Below are 15,699 nucleotides of genomic sequence, written 5' to 3'. Positions count from 1 at the left end.
AACATGAGATACCAGTAAACATATAAAAGCTGTTTTATTCTACATGTCATGGACAGGATCCCCTCATGGGGGCTACCATTTTAGAGTCACATGACCAGCTGAATACTACTCTCTTAATCTCCGTAATCATCTTTTTATTGGACACTTTCACTCTTGGATTAAATTAATCATGGCTGACTGTGAATAATGAATTTCTACAATGGCATCTGTAACTGAAAACTGTTGATTTTGAATGAAGCTGCATCCACACCAATAGGTATCACTGTAAGTACAAGATGACACAAGCAAAAAGTTACTGAGTGCACCTTTAAGCATACACTATTATATGATCAACTCATGGACATGCAAACTCGTTTTAATGGCATTTAACACCTGAATATAAAACATTATCTGTCAAATGACAGTGCTAAATTGACAGATATAAACATATGGTTACAGATTTAAAGACTACAAATTGTAGGTAGACATGGAAAAGCAGACAGACAGGAGTCTGGCTGTTTAAGTCTCATGATTCTATCTCTTCGATGTCCAGAGGTTTAATAAGGAGAGCTTCTGGAAGGTTTTGACACTGCAGATAGTGATAAATCACATGAACCTATGGCCAGAAATACAAAAACATACAAGTCAGGATGTGGATTCAGTCAAGGTTTAACCTGGCTTTAGCTTTACTAATTCCAGCCTAAACTTAGAATTGCCCTACCAGAATTCTTATCATAATCCTAATTTTAACAGTACAATAACTTTATTTAATCTTAATCATAACATCAGTCCTGAATATGTCTATAGTTCACCCAAAAATGAAAATGTTGTCATCATTTACTCACACTCAAATGCACATGACTGTCTATTTACTTTCATTGCATCCATTTTCTCTTAAATGAAAGGGAAAGGTGACAGAGTCTCATTTTGTGTTCCACAAAGGAAAGAAAGTCACACAAGTTTGGAGTACAAAAACATTTTGGGTTAACTATGCCTTTAATACTTAACATTGACTCCTTAAAGGGTTAGTTCACCCCAAAAAATGTAATTATTCACATGTGAGTAAATGATGAGAGAATTTTCATTTTTGGGTGAACTATCTCTTTAACTAAAACAACAAAACTAACAAAATTAAAAATTGTTTTGATATTTCACTGGGTGTATATAGACCAGAAGTTAGTTTACACTGAGTGCAGAAAAGTTATGGCTGTGCATTTGAAGGCTATATGGAAAGGCAGGATGAAAAAAGGTGCCTTTTAAACTGTTCTGAGACCAGTTTCCTTAAGCGATCTATTCATACAAAAACACTGTGGTTACGCCATTAGCTGATTAGGGAGCAAGACACCAAGTCAGCTGCCTTTGCTTTCGGGTGTAGCCAGTGTTTCACTTCTTTTTATAAACCAAACCCCAGACGACTAATACTATATATAGAAAACTGCATGTGTGTGCATCAATGGTCAAGCTATAAGGAAATGCAATATTAACTGGTCTCACTGGACTATTTGTAACACTACAGTACTACAATTGACATATGAACCATTTCAAAGGTGGGTAGACAAGCCAAAAACTGTACTCAATAAAAGTACAATTACTTAAAAACAAAGTTACTCAAGTAAAAGTGCTAACATAAATAACTACCTGAGTAAGACTAAGAAAGTATCCCATTAAAAGAGTAATTAAGTAGTGAGTAAGTCGTTACATTCACAAATGACATAATAGACGTTAACTCCCATATATTCCATGACATAATACACATTTAACATGTATTAAAGAATTATTATTTGTATTATTATTAATGGAAATTCTGTCATCATTCACCATCATGCTGTTACAAACCTGTATGACTTTCTTCCATGCAACACAATAAGGAGATTTTAGACAAAATGTTAGCCTTGGTCACTATTTACTTTTAGTGAATATGTATTTTATTTAATTTTTTTCTATATTCTGAAAGTGAATGGTGACTGAATTTGAAAAAATGAAAAAAAAAAAAAAAAGTGCATTTGTGTTCCACAGAATACAGAAGGTCAAATGGGTTTGGAACAACATGAGGGTAGGGAAATTATGACAAAATATTATGGGTGAGCTATCACTTTAAAGGGATAGTTCACCCAAAAATGAATATTCTCTCATCATTTACTCACCCTCATGCCATCCCATATGTGTATGACTTCCTTACTTCTGCAAAACACAAATTATGATTTTTAGAAGAATATTTCAGCTCTGTAGGTCAATACAATGCAATTGAATGGGTGCCAAAATGTTAATGCTCCAAAAAGCACATAAAGGAATCATAAAAGTAATACATATGACTCCAATAGTTAAATCCATATCTTCAGAAGTGATATGATCAGTGTGGGTGAGAAATAGATAAATATTTAAGTCATTTTTTGCTAGAAATTCTTCTCCCAGCCCAGCAGGGTGTGATATGCAGAGGAGAATGTGAATCACCAAAAACACAAGAAGAAGAATGTGAAAGTGATCTGTTTCTCATCCACACCTATTACATCACTTCTAAAGATAATGATTTAACCACTGGAGTCATTTGGATTACTTTTTGATCTTTAAAGTGTTGGCATACATTCACTTGCATTGTATAAACCAAAAGAGGAGAGAATTTCTTCAGCAGATGAAAGAAAGTCATGCACATCTGGCATAAGCGTGAGTAAATGATGAGAGTTTTCATTTTTGGGTGAACTATCCCTTTAAGAGCTCCTGTCAGACCTGGATGAATTTGTCAATAAGAGAGGTTTGGAAACCTTTCTAGTAATTATTACGGTGAAAACATGAACAATGTCCCAGAGGGCCATTTTATATAATGCTGAAATATAAACCAAAGCAAGATCATGCTTTATTAATGCCTACTTTCGCTATTTCATAGCTTTTAGTTCTTAGTTCTGTGTAGTTACAGTTTTCAGTGTCAAAAGAATTTAGATCATTAGTCCTGTTCAGCAGTACCGTCGCTTCCGAGTCTCCCGAGAATGCTGTCTGTTCGCGCTCCAGTTGTCAATCACACGTTCGGTAGAGCAAAATGCATTTACACTTAACTTGCATGTTTACATGGATTTATACAGTTAATCAGCCCGAAGTAGCTGCGATAGTTTCCATTACACCCGCGAGGGCACATGTGGGACGTGGGACAAAGCTCACTATATATTGCTTTAAAAATGTACACTTAAAAACTGATGTCACAAGAGCCCATATTTACAGAATCACCCTAAAAATGACCATCACCATGATACAGAAAAGCCTGTGTTATCATTAGATCCACAACTTTTTTAATTTAATTTTTATTTATCAGACATTATACATTTGCACATATACAGTGAAATTCTTTTTTTTTCCACATATCCCAGCTAAGCTGGGGTCAGAGTGCAGGGTCAGCCATGATACAACACCCCTGGAGCAGATAGGGTCAAGGGCCTTGCTCAAAGGCCCAACAGTGGCATCTTGGCAGTGCTGGGGCTTGAACCCCCAACCTTCTGATCAGTAACCCAGAGCCTTAACTGCCAAACCACCACTGCCCCTAAGGTGTGCTGCCTTAAATTGGATCTGCAATTTCAATCTTGAAATATCTGCTGGTCTTGGTGATAAATGAAGGCACTGCATGACAAAACCATTCTTTTTTTCACTGTGCAGAGTGAAGAAAGTGTTTCACTTAGTTAGAAGAGCATGATGCAGCAGCAGTAATGGAGACATCTTGAGTGACAGTGCGTGCAGCTGTGTGAACTTCCGCTGTCGTAAAAGTTCCAATCATTAATCTCTCAATAAATTAGGCATTAATTAAAATTAAACCCAGTAAAGAAACGACAGGAAAGCCGACCATTGTAACGAAGTAAAAGTAAATTTTTTTCATTAGAAATTTACTTGAGTGAGTGTAAAAAGTACCCACTTTTAAACCTACTCTAAAAGTATTTTTTTTTCCAAAAGTTACTCAAGTAAATGTAACGGAGTAAATGTAGCATGTTTCTACCCACCTCTGATCCATTTACATTGGCGGCCAAAAGTTTGGAATAGTGTACAGATTTTGCTGTTTCGGAAGGAAACTGGTATTTAATTCACCAAAGTGGCATTCAACTGATCACAAAGTATAGTCAGGACATTACTGATGTAAAAAACAGCACCATCACTATTTGAAAAAAGTAATTTTTGATCAAATCTAGACAGGCCCCGTTTCCAGCAGCCATCACTCCAACACCTTATCCTTGAGTTATCATGCTAAATTGATAATTTGGTGCTAGAAAATCACTTGCCATTATATCAAACACAGCTGAAAACTATTTGGTACTTTAAATGAAGCTTAACATTGTCTTTGTGTTTGTTTTTGAGTTGCCACAGTATGCAATAGACTGGCATGTCTTACGTTCAATATTAAGTCAAAAAAGTCAAAAAAGAAACAGCTTTCTCTAGAAACTCATCAGTCAATCATTGTTTTGAGGAATAAAGGCTATACAATGCTTGAAATTGCCAAACAAAAAAAAAAAAAAAAAAAGAAAAAGATTTCATATAAAGGTGTACACTACAGTCTTCAAAGACAAAGGACAACTGGCTCTAACAAGGACAGAAAGAGATGTGGAAGGCCCAGATGTACAACTAAACAAGAGGATAAGTACATCAGAGTCTCTAGTTTGAGAAATAGATGCCTCACATGTCCTCAGCTGACAGCTTCATTGAATTCTACCCACTCAACACCAGTTTCATGTACAACAGTAAAGAGAAGACTCAGGGGTGCAGGCCTTATGGGAAGAATTGCAAAGAAAAAGCCACTTTTGAAACAGAAAATCAAAAAGAAAAGGTTAGAGTGGGCAAAGAAACACAGACATTGGACAACAGAGAATTGGAAAAGAGTGTTATGGATCTTAACCCCATTGAGATTTGTGGGATCAGCTAGACTGTAAGGTGCGTGAGAAGTGCCCGACAAGACAGCCACATCTATGGCAAGTGCTACAGGAAGTGTGGGGTGAAATGTCACCTGAGTATCTGGAAAAACTGACAGCTAGAATGTCAAAGATCTGCAAAGCTGTCATTGCTGCACATAGATGATTTTTTGATGAGAACTGTTTGAAGTAGTTAAAACATTTTTTCAAATTGTAATTGTAATTTTTCAAGTTATTAATGTCCTGAATATACATTGTGATCAGTTGAATGCCACTTTGAATAAAAGTACCAATTTCTTTCCATAAGAGCAAAATCTGTACATTATTCAAAATTTTTGGCCCCCACTGTATATTTTAAAGAAACGGCTACAATAACATACCTGAACCTCCACTTCTTGAGAAATGTCAACACGATCCACTGGAGGGCGCAAGAGGCTGGGGCCAAACACTGTGGCCAAATTACTCAAAGGCATTTTATTCTGTTCCTGCCTCTCTGCCACTCTGAGGAAGACCAAAAGAGAGAATGACACCACATGCAAAAAGAGTGAGTGTGTATGAGAGAGAGAGAGAGAGAGAGAGAGAGAGAGAGAGAGAGAGAGAGAGACAGAGAAATTAAGCACAGGAATAAAAGACAGGAAGAAGAGAGAGAGAAAGTGACCATTATTCTATAAATTAGAAATATATATTTTTAAATTTAGTTACATAAGAAATGCTAGCCAAAATCACAGCACAGGAAGTGATGTACCGTCTCAGGTGGTGTAAGAGGAAGAGAAGAGTGTTGCGGTTTACATCTGGTAGGGCCTGCAACAAAGTCTGCATATTGTTTGCCCTGAGATATGGATCAGCAGTGTCTGCCACAGTGGGATAGAGAAGAGAGAGAGTTTGTCATGGTAAGTTTTCCTTCATGTATCCTCTATTCAAACTGTTCTCAAACTGTATTACTTATGAGTGTGTGCTGACATGTGCTCATATGTGTGAGGCTCACCCAGTGCATCTGAGAGATCTTGAAATTGCTCAGAGGGAATAAGTGATAAAGGAAGTTCTCTAAAGTACAGCTTCAGAGTGCCTGACACTGTATTAATATCGACACTCCTCAGTTTACTCACTGCCTCACGGAAATCTACACAGTGGGGGGATAATACAAAGAATAATACAAAGATTACATACTCATTCTCACTGTTTCATCAATGTTACAAACATGTAATGTGTTATTGTGTTTATGTATATTTTAGAGATAAATACTGTTAAACTTTGTTCATACAGACACACACTCACTAGTGTTGAATGCATGTTTGAGAGCTTGTATCTCACTACTGGCTCCTGAGATTCTGTAGATGCCCTCTTCATTCAGACCCCTCCTCTCAACCTCCTCCACACAGGAACGGACAATGTGAGGGACCAGCATGCCTTCTTGCCTGCACACACACACACACACACACACACACACAGACACACACACACACAAAACCTCGACCTTTGCCTTCTTCTGTTTTAATTTTCTTCTTTCTTTTTTGATGACAAAACACCTTTATTTCTACATTTCCTACAACACGAGAAGCACGGCAATATGTGAAAACTTCTCAAACTTAAGAGTATTTAATAAATATAGCAAAATATTCTTAATGGTAAAATACTCTGTAATACTACTAATTATTGTAAACTCACTTTGCCACTTGTCCAATCTGCACACCAAACATTGGCTCTTGTACCAGAGGGGTGGAGCTAGGAGCCTCAAGAGGGTGTGGTAAGTACTTGATTGACAAGTTTACATCAACTTGACCCAAAGAACAAGTGATTTTCTTCCACTTCTTAAATATGTTGTCAGAGTCTAGCTGTAAAGCACACATACATTTCATTTACTGTATGTATCACTATACAGTAATATTAAAAATACTTTACAGACTGAACCAAAATAATAAATAAATTACCCCAAGAAATATAAGTGCTTGTGAAAATGTATTGATGACAATAAAATAATACTTTGTTACTAACGTTACTTTAAAGATAATGTTTTGGACCATAGTATTATTGAAACTGGCCTGTTTACGCCAGAACTTGTGTTGTTCTTAACACTTAACCATGCAAGTTCTCTTGTGAACATGCGTGCAACATGCAAGCTTCTTTCATGCACTCATAAATATGCAACAACAGGCATTTTTGCTGAAATTTCAGTTTGTTTATCACCAAAACCTATTGTTTGCCTTCAGAAGACTTGGAATATAACTAGGAATGTCATAACATATCGATACATGCACGTTATTTTCTCAATAAGTTTTTGAGGCATTGATATATTAACAATAGCTGACATTTAAATTGGAGGCCTAATTTGTGTGCTTTATCAGATGGCCTTCCGTTTAATGTAGTCTGGCATAATAGCGATGAGAGCACCACAAGTGGGTGATTATGATTTAAAGTTGACTGAACTTAACACTGAAGGACACGTCGATGTGATGCAGGTAGCAGTCCAAATCTGTGAATCTAGTCACAATACACACAAAAGTTTCGAAGGTATTTTCTCTGTATGTAGCCATAGGTGTCAAACCACAAAACAACATACTTGCAACTAAAAATACATTCTGTAGACTAAATGATGAATACACACAATATGTCAGTTCATTCTGCATTTTGTGTTTCAGACAATGAAAGTAAAAATAATACAGGTTTCAAGCAACATGAAGATGAGTAAATGTTTACAGAATTAAAATTTTTGGGTGGAAAATAAAAAGCACACAAAGTAGAGGACAAAGTCTGTGAACTCACTTTTAACACAGCTCTGCCCAAGATGTCATCCTGTGTGTCACTCTCAGACTGAGATACAAACACTAGGAATAGCTGCTGAGCTCCGTCCACTTGAAACACTAGCTCCTATACCATCAAACAAACTTCATTTCAGCTAAAAAAAAAAAAAACACCATAGTCTGCACAATATGATTTCTAAAAATGAATAATGGTTGTGGACCCCTCACCTCATCCCATTGTGGTGTCAGACAGAACGCTGAAAGGCAGGTTTGCTTTCGTCTGTCATAAAACTCAAAACCGTCGACTTCCACACACACGTAGGCACCTGTAAACACAACAGTGACATAGAGAGGTCAATTGAAAGAAAGACATTTGTTTCTTTCCCAGGCATACTTCCTATGGTATTTAAATTGATAGATGTTCATTTATTTACTGGTAAATGACCATAGTTTGTGTTTATTTGTTTTGTCTAAGGCTCATTTAGATAAATAATTTTTATTTTGCAGTTGTGTTACAATGGTGACCTATTTTGATAAAGGCTACATGTGATTCACTTATAGAACAGATTGCATGTGATGAGTTTGTGGGTTTGATCTGTGGCTCTGAAACTTCCATCCAGCTACAGTAGAAGGCATTGTGTGTTTTGTCACTGTAACAAGGTTCAAATGGGCAAGGAGGAGGCGGGAACCGGCTGAACAATCAAAGTAATATTTTAATAGGAACTTAAACAAAAAGACACAAAAACATAAATGCACACACGGCAGCTGCATGTGTGTGTGGGGGGGAGGGAGGGGGGGGGCGCGCGCGCGCTCTCGCTCGCGCTCTCTCTCTCTCTCGCTCTCTCTCTCTCGATTTGCCGCATTCCGCTGCACTTATCCCTCTCCTCGGCTGAGTAGCCCAATTGGGGGCCGGGTGTGCGTAGTCACGGCCCAGCCCCGCCCTCCTCCTCATCACAGTCACTTACTACTCGGGTGTTGTAGACCACACGCCGAATGAACCATCACATATACGCTCCCACACACTCTTGCACACTCATCTGTGAAAGACACAAATTAAGAGAAAGAGTATGTGTGATTTTGAGGGCAAGTAATTGTGAGAGCATTTTTGTTATGTATAAAATGTAGAAAGAAACACCAAGATGAGCTTTACTGGGCTGAACACAGTGAATTGGAGGTTGTTGAGTCATTCTGAGTTTGATACAGGAACTAGTGACAGACAGCAGGTCTGGAGGAACCGTCTCATTACCTATGAAACAAGGGTAATAATCATGCAATCATTTTGCAGAACACATAAAGGCTTGCCGATGAGGATGAACTCACTTTTTGCACTCTGTTTCTCAATGGCCTCTTTCCACTCATCCAGGTCATATAAAGAATAAAGCCGGATTGTGTGACTCTGGAAAGAAAAAAAGGTGTTATTGACCACAAGCAGATGAAACAAAGGCTAGTCATTGGCCTCTGTTCACTAAAGTTTGGGGGGGAGTTTAGGCACTATTCTCTGTTAAGCTGCATTGGAGCACTGTGTATTGTGAAAAAAAATCAATTCAAATAAACTTGAATTGAAAAAATAAAGAAAAACTGAGTTTCAGTGTGTGTGTGTAAGAAAGAGAGAAGATGTGCAAGTGTTCACATTAGACAGTGTGGCGGTCACACCTTTCCATTAGGGCTGTGTAGATCTAAAGTAAAAGATGGTGTGTGTGTTAAGAGCCAGATCTCACACTCTTCAAGCTTCCGCCTCAAACGATCAACTGCACGTGAGACTGACCCCTTGTATCCTTTCTGTAACACACACACACACACACACACACACACACACAGTTAGCAAGCCAACTAAGTTGGGACTTCCCATTGACTTTTGCTTTTAAATTAACCAAATTAAAACAACTAACCCAAATTAAAACAAACCCTAACCCATAAAGTAAAACTTCTACATTTGTAGTTAAGTGAACATACAGTAAATTATATTAAGTCTCTTTATGAACCATTTGTCCTGCTGAGGATGTGCCCATAAAGTTTGTTTTTTTTTTCCTCCAGATTTTGCTAATTTCTTCCAGATTTTTTATTTAATTATTTATTTTGCAGATTTAGTTTTTATTGTTATTTTTTGCCATATGTAGCTAATTTCATCCAGATTTTTTTGTTCTAATTTTTTTTTCCAGATTAGCCATTTTCTTCCAGCTATTTCTGTGATTTTTATCACAAAAACTATAGCTTGGTCAGAATTTGTTCAAAATATTGGAACCTGTGTGCTACCCTCCAGTCCACATTTTAAAAATCAAATTAGCTTTGTCTGGCTCCACCATACTACTGGGCAGAATCAGAAATTAACTTTACTATTGCAGGACAATATTTGCCCTCAGCATTTGATTTTCTGGGGCATTTTTTACCGTTATGATGGCAATTTATGTTCCTAAATATATTAACAATATATTGTGAGTTAAATACTTAAATTTAATCAGTTCATTAACATTAACAAGATATAAAAGGTATAAATAGGGCTAGAATGGAATATTAAGACCTATATTCATTATGAGGACATTGTTTTGCCCCAAAATTTTACATTTTATCACTTTCAGTGGCATCTTTGTCCCAAGTCCCCCTTAAAGGAATTCTCTCATCATTTACTCACCCTTATGACATCCCAGATGTGTATGACTTTCTTGCATCTGCTGAACTCAAATGAAGATTTTTAGAAGAATTTCTCAGTCAGCATAAAGGTAATCCATACGACTGGTTAAATCTATATCTTCAGAAAAGATATGATAGGTGTGGGTGAGAAACTGTTTCTCACCCCTACCTATCATATCACTTCTGAAAATATGGATGCTTTTTGGAGCGTCAGCATTTTTGCACCAATTCACAGAGCTGAAATATTCTTCTAAAAATCATAATTTGTGTTCTTCAGAAGAAAGAAAGTCATACACATCTGGGATGGCATGAGGGTGAGTAAATGATGAGAGAATTTTCATTTTTGGATGAAAAATCCCTTTAATTTCTGACCCTGCTGTTGGGGTGTGGCCAGTGCTATTTACACATGGATATAAATAGTTTTTCCGTAAAATTATTTGTTTCTTATTTGTTTAGATGACTAGAATCTCTACAGATACCACATGCAAAATCTCTTGCCTTACCATGTGTTGTTGGAGTGCTTGTTTGAGCTGGTACATTTTGTCTCTGGTTTTGCTGATTTTCATTTGGCATTCTGATGACTGCTGCTGTTCAGCTGCCCACTGTAGCTTCAGGCCAACCAATGGCAAGTACCAGCAAAACCTGTACTGTGCTTGCCTCCTGTACAAATAAACACACATAAGCACTCACACATTTGCTCATGTGTAATAGACAGAAATTCCAAATGATGATGTATGAAGTAGGTTATCATATGTTCAGTGAGCTTTGCTTGGTGGAAACTCACCCTGCACTTGTCAGTTTGACACACAGCAGTAGGTCTGTGTACAGGAAGAGGTGTCTTAGACTGTGCCCACTCTCACACACATCAACCACAAACCCATCACGCATCAGTTGACGTCTCTATAGTGTGCACATGCACCCACACACACACACACGTATATGGTTGTGTTTAAAACCATCAAATTGGCTTAATATATGAATGTTATTGTTATACATGCCAATTAAGGTGTGTGTGGGTACCTCTCCTCTGCTAAGCATGACAGCCCTTTTACACTGCGACCTTTCGTTGACCCCTGACAGGAAGCTGCCGGAGAGACGAAGTGCTTCCTGCAGTGAGACACTGTCAGGGTGATCGGGAGGCGTGTGCTTCAAGAGGTCCTAAAGAGGACAGAGAAGGAAATTAATAAATCCATGACCATGAATTAACATTTATAAATACATGTAGGGAGAAATGATTTTAAACAGGGTCTCACATGCAATACAAGGGTGGTTTTCATCACTCTGTCTAATGGTTTATACAGGAGAGCTATGGAGAGGAAAGAAAGAAAGAAAGAATGAAGGAAAGAAGGAAGCAAGGAAGGAAGGAAGGAAGAACTAATGCATGAATAAATTAATGCATGAATTAATGAATGACTCCAGAGATTAATTCAAATTCAATAATAGAATAAAAGAAGTGAACTGTTTACCTTCAAATGTGTATTTAGTTTTGACATTGTCTGACCCTTTTGATGACATCATACTCTAAAAGATAAACATAGGATTTTGTGTAGTTTCTCCTAAACACATAAAGATCATAAAAAGGAAAGAATAGAAGACCTCTGCAAGTGTCCTGAAACGGTGGTCTGACAGCATACACTTCTGCACAATCTTCACCGCATTCTCATAGTTATCAATGAAGCCCCGATACACTCCTAACTGGTTGACCTAAAAATTACATTTCAATAAAGACTCCAGTCATATTTATTAACATATCTGGGATAAATGTATTCTGTAAACTGATGCAACCAAATGTGTTCAGAATGTTTTAAATCATTAATTGCTTTAAACATATCCACATGAAGATTATTACACTAAATGTTGGGTCAGGAGAGAATTTAGGATGATCAGTTATGATGGCTGTGTACTGCTAATTGTTTCATAACATGACCAAAACATTTTTGCATATAAGGCTAAAAAACAAACTCACAAACTTGAGAAACAGGTCTCCCACAGACAACTGAGGGTCCCCCTGGTAGAGCTGCATCACTGGGCCTTCCTCCATCCCCAGGCCTTGTTGTAAGGTGAGGTCCTGATCCAGTCCTTGAAAAGGATGTAGCCTAGTCCTAAAGCTGGTGTAGAAGTCTTTATGCAGATCTCTAAGCTCAGGAATTTGATAGAACACTGTCCGAACCTGCTCAGTGGACAATACAGGTTGAGAGGTACCTGCTGTTGCCTTCAGAGCTTTCATGGGCTGGAAAGAAAGAGATAAAAGAAAGAAAGAATACAGATGTATGTCAAGGAAGGACAGAAGGATTATAAGTTGATTTTAGAATTTGAAATTTAACTGACACTGGCTAAACAATTAATTTTAATAAAATATCTTTTGTATAGGGATAGTTCACCCGAAAATGACAGTTCTCTCATCATTTACTCACCCTCATGCCGTCACAGATGTGTATAACTTTCTTTTTTCTGCAGAACACAAATTAAGGTTTTTTGGAAGAATTTTTCAGCTCTGTTGGTCCATACAATGCACGTGAATGGGTGCAAAAAAGCACATAAAGGCATAATTAAAGTATACTATACTACTCCATTGATTAAATCCATATCTTCAGAAGTGATACGATAAAAGATACATATTGAAGTCCTTTTTTGCTACAATTTCTTCTCCCTGCCCAGTACGGGGCGATATGCACAAAGAATGTGAATCGCCAAAAACAAAAGTAGAAGAATGTGAAAGTTAAAGTTAAAGTGGAGATTGACTTAGCAGAAAGGAGAATTTATAGTAAAAAAATGGACTTAAATATTGTTGACACATTGATGATGGCATAAGGGTGAGTAAATGATGAGAGAATTTTCATTTTTGGGGAAATTTACTTTAAGGTTTAGAAAATGTCTAATCTAGACGTAACTGTCTGGAAATCTCACATTCTTTTACACATTTCACAACAACATCAATTAAAAGTATTCACCTCAACCATGTGAAACAGTTTAAAGGAGTATTCTGGGTTCAAAACAAGTTAAGCTCAATCAACAGCATTTGTGGCAAAATGTTGATTACCACAAAAATTTATTTAGACTCATCTGTTCTTTTCTTTAAAAAAAAAAAAAAAAAAAAAAAAAGCAAAAATTGAGGTTACAATGAGGCACTTACAATGAAAGTGAATTTTTTGGAGGCCAATTTTTGGAGGGTTTAAAGGCAGATATGTGAAGCTTATAATTTTATAAAAGCCCTTAGGGTTTGTTGACCTTACATTGTCATGACAACGAAGTTGTAAAATTGGCTATAACTTTACACAGAAAAGGTTAGTAAGTGATTTTATCACACTAAAATCATGTTAATATGCATATTGTTTATGTCTTGAAGCTTTACCTTCGAAACAGTGAGTATTTTAACATATACTGGTTGGCCCCCATTCACTTCCATTGTAAGTGCCTCTATGTAGTCCAGATTTGTCCTTTATTTTTATTTTTTTTTAAGGAAAAGGAGGGACGAGTCAAAATAAATTTTTGTGTTAATCAACATTATGCCACAAATGCTATCGGTTGAATTGAACTTGTATTGAACCCGGTATATTCCTTTAAGCAGTAACCTTTTATGTTGTATAGCAGTAAAAGCTTTTATTTTGTACAAAAGCAGCCTGTTAAGTTAAAATTGAATGTGAACGTCTACCCATTTCCTGTGCAGAACTGGTTGAGAAACATGATATTTTTTATGATATTTCTTCTGTACATTACGACAACATTATATCATCCTGGATTTTTTGGACACTCTAAAGTTTAATGATAACCAGTAATAGTCTGACTAGAAAGGGAAGCAATACTTCACTAAGAGAAACAGAAGTAGCCTACAGGAAGTAACAATTGGGAAGAAGTTTTGATTTAAATAACGTGTTTTGGAAACTGGTGGAGAAGTGTATAAGATGTAAAACTCAGATGGAATTGATCTTGAGAAAAACATCCTCTTGAAGATAACAAAAGTCTGTTTACACTCTCAGACACATCTGTTTGTATGTAGATATCGAAAATACAACTGAAAATTCTATAAATCTGCTTCAGGTGTTTGATGGCAAAGTTCAAAATTATGAACTAGACTGGAGATGGCAGGGGAGTAATAATTTTTGTGTTCTTATGAGAGAAAGCAATATAAAAGAGGCAGTTCATTTGCTGACTTGCCATCCAAGCTAGAAATATCATATCTTTCTTTCTTTTATCTCTGACGTTCATTCACAGTCTTACACCACGTGTGGACATGTAGCTTTTTAAAGACTTTCAGATACATGTTGAGGAAGTGTTTAGGCCAGGAGGTAGTGGGAATTCATGTTGTCCGCTGACAAATAATTAACCTACCGTAGAATAAGTGTGTGTGCACATTACCGTGAGCAGTGTCTCTAGCTCTGTCAGGTAGATCTCCTCACTGATTAGAACCCCTTTCAGAACCACCAGTCTCTTCTGAAGCAGGTAATCTGGGTTACTGGGTGTCTGGAAAAAGCATTGGTCCCAGGTCTTAATTCTAAACAGTGACCATACTGACCAATCACATCACTCAAATAACTCATCAAGGAGAATAACTAACAGCATAAGCAAAAACTCACAGTATAGCAGTCAAAAATGTTTATTATTAAGTATTCATCTGGTGTAAAAGTTTGCCTTGCAGACTCACTGGAAATGATGGCGAATGTGGTTCTGTCTGCAGAGGGTTGTAAGAAACCCAGACTGTCTCCTCACTGAACACATCCTGTAATAAGGCAGAATTCACTATCTTCTCCTCTGGTACTGTCAAAAAAGCATAACACAATAATAGTTGACCAACGGCTAATTGTCAACTGAGCACAAAGTGGGTTTTATTAATTTGGTCATTGTTATATTATTGGTAAAGTAAAATGAATAAAGTAAAATGTAACCAAACAAATGTTTTAAGACATTGTGAATTTGAATAATATGTTTTTACCAGTTGAGAGGCTATAGGATCTGAGATATTCCACCGCTTCTGTGTAGAGCTCCATCATGCCTGGAGGAGTGTGACAGTGCACAGGGCTACTGCTGGTCTTTAATGTGCATCCTTTTGCTTTCACACATTGGCTGTCATTTGTGGTGAACAAGCTTGCATTCTTCCTGCTTCTCAGAAAGTGCAATGAGAAATGGGGTAAAGCAGGGAGGAAGTCTCGTGTTCATTAAAAAAGGCACATTTCCATTGTTCGATATGACAGGAAGCAATGTCTGCTCACTTCTGAAAATTACTATATGTAATCTAAGCACCCTGGACAGTACACAATTGATTATATTCATATGATCAGATTAGGGTGAATATAGGCAAAGTGGGAAACTTTTGTAAATTGTACTTTTTACTGGCACTTTTCATTATGATCCAAATGCCATATAACCTATACACTATACCTTTATAGAAAGCTTAGGATGACTCCTACCTTAGTCAAAAGCAAAAAATAAGATATACTACAGGTGCATCTCAATAAATTAGAATGTCGTGGAAAAGTTCA

The 15,699-nt window shown here is 37.0% G+C and overlaps 1 protein-coding gene across 1 annotated transcript; it reads right to left on the bottom strand.

Moving 5' to 3' along the window:
• Positions 1-287: 287 nt before the first annotated feature.
• Positions 288-15,325, bottom strand: LOC127448633 (active breakpoint cluster region-related protein-like). Its single transcript, XM_051711311.1, has 22 exons — positions 15,153-15,325; positions 14,865-14,977; positions 14,579-14,683; positions 12,189-12,452; positions 11,819-11,926; positions 11,689-11,743; positions 11,476-11,528; positions 11,243-11,380; positions 11,007-11,122; positions 10,726-10,882; positions 9,248-9,373; positions 8,915-8,990; positions 8,745-8,840; positions 8,560-8,631; positions 7,823-7,920; positions 7,617-7,721; positions 6,522-6,688; positions 6,132-6,271; positions 5,842-5,976; positions 5,602-5,707; positions 5,237-5,357; positions 288-595 (listed from the first exon to the last, which is right to left on the bottom strand). Exons 1-22 carry the CDS (start codon positions 15,208-15,210, stop codon positions 506-508), a joined length of 2,499 nt encoding a protein of 832 aa, XP_051567271.1. The 5' UTR covers positions 15,211-15,325; the 3' UTR covers positions 288-505.
• Between the last annotated feature and the right edge of the window lie 374 nt (positions 15,326-15,699).

This window comes from Myxocyprinus asiaticus, chromosome 1 (assembly GCF_019703515.2).
Source record: "Myxocyprinus asiaticus isolate MX2 ecotype Aquarium Trade chromosome 1, UBuf_Myxa_2, whole genome shotgun sequence".
Lineage (NCBI taxonomy): Eukaryota > Metazoa > Chordata > Actinopteri > Cypriniformes > Catostomidae > Myxocyprinus > Myxocyprinus asiaticus.
This window is presented reverse-complemented; position numbering and strand designations above follow the sequence as displayed.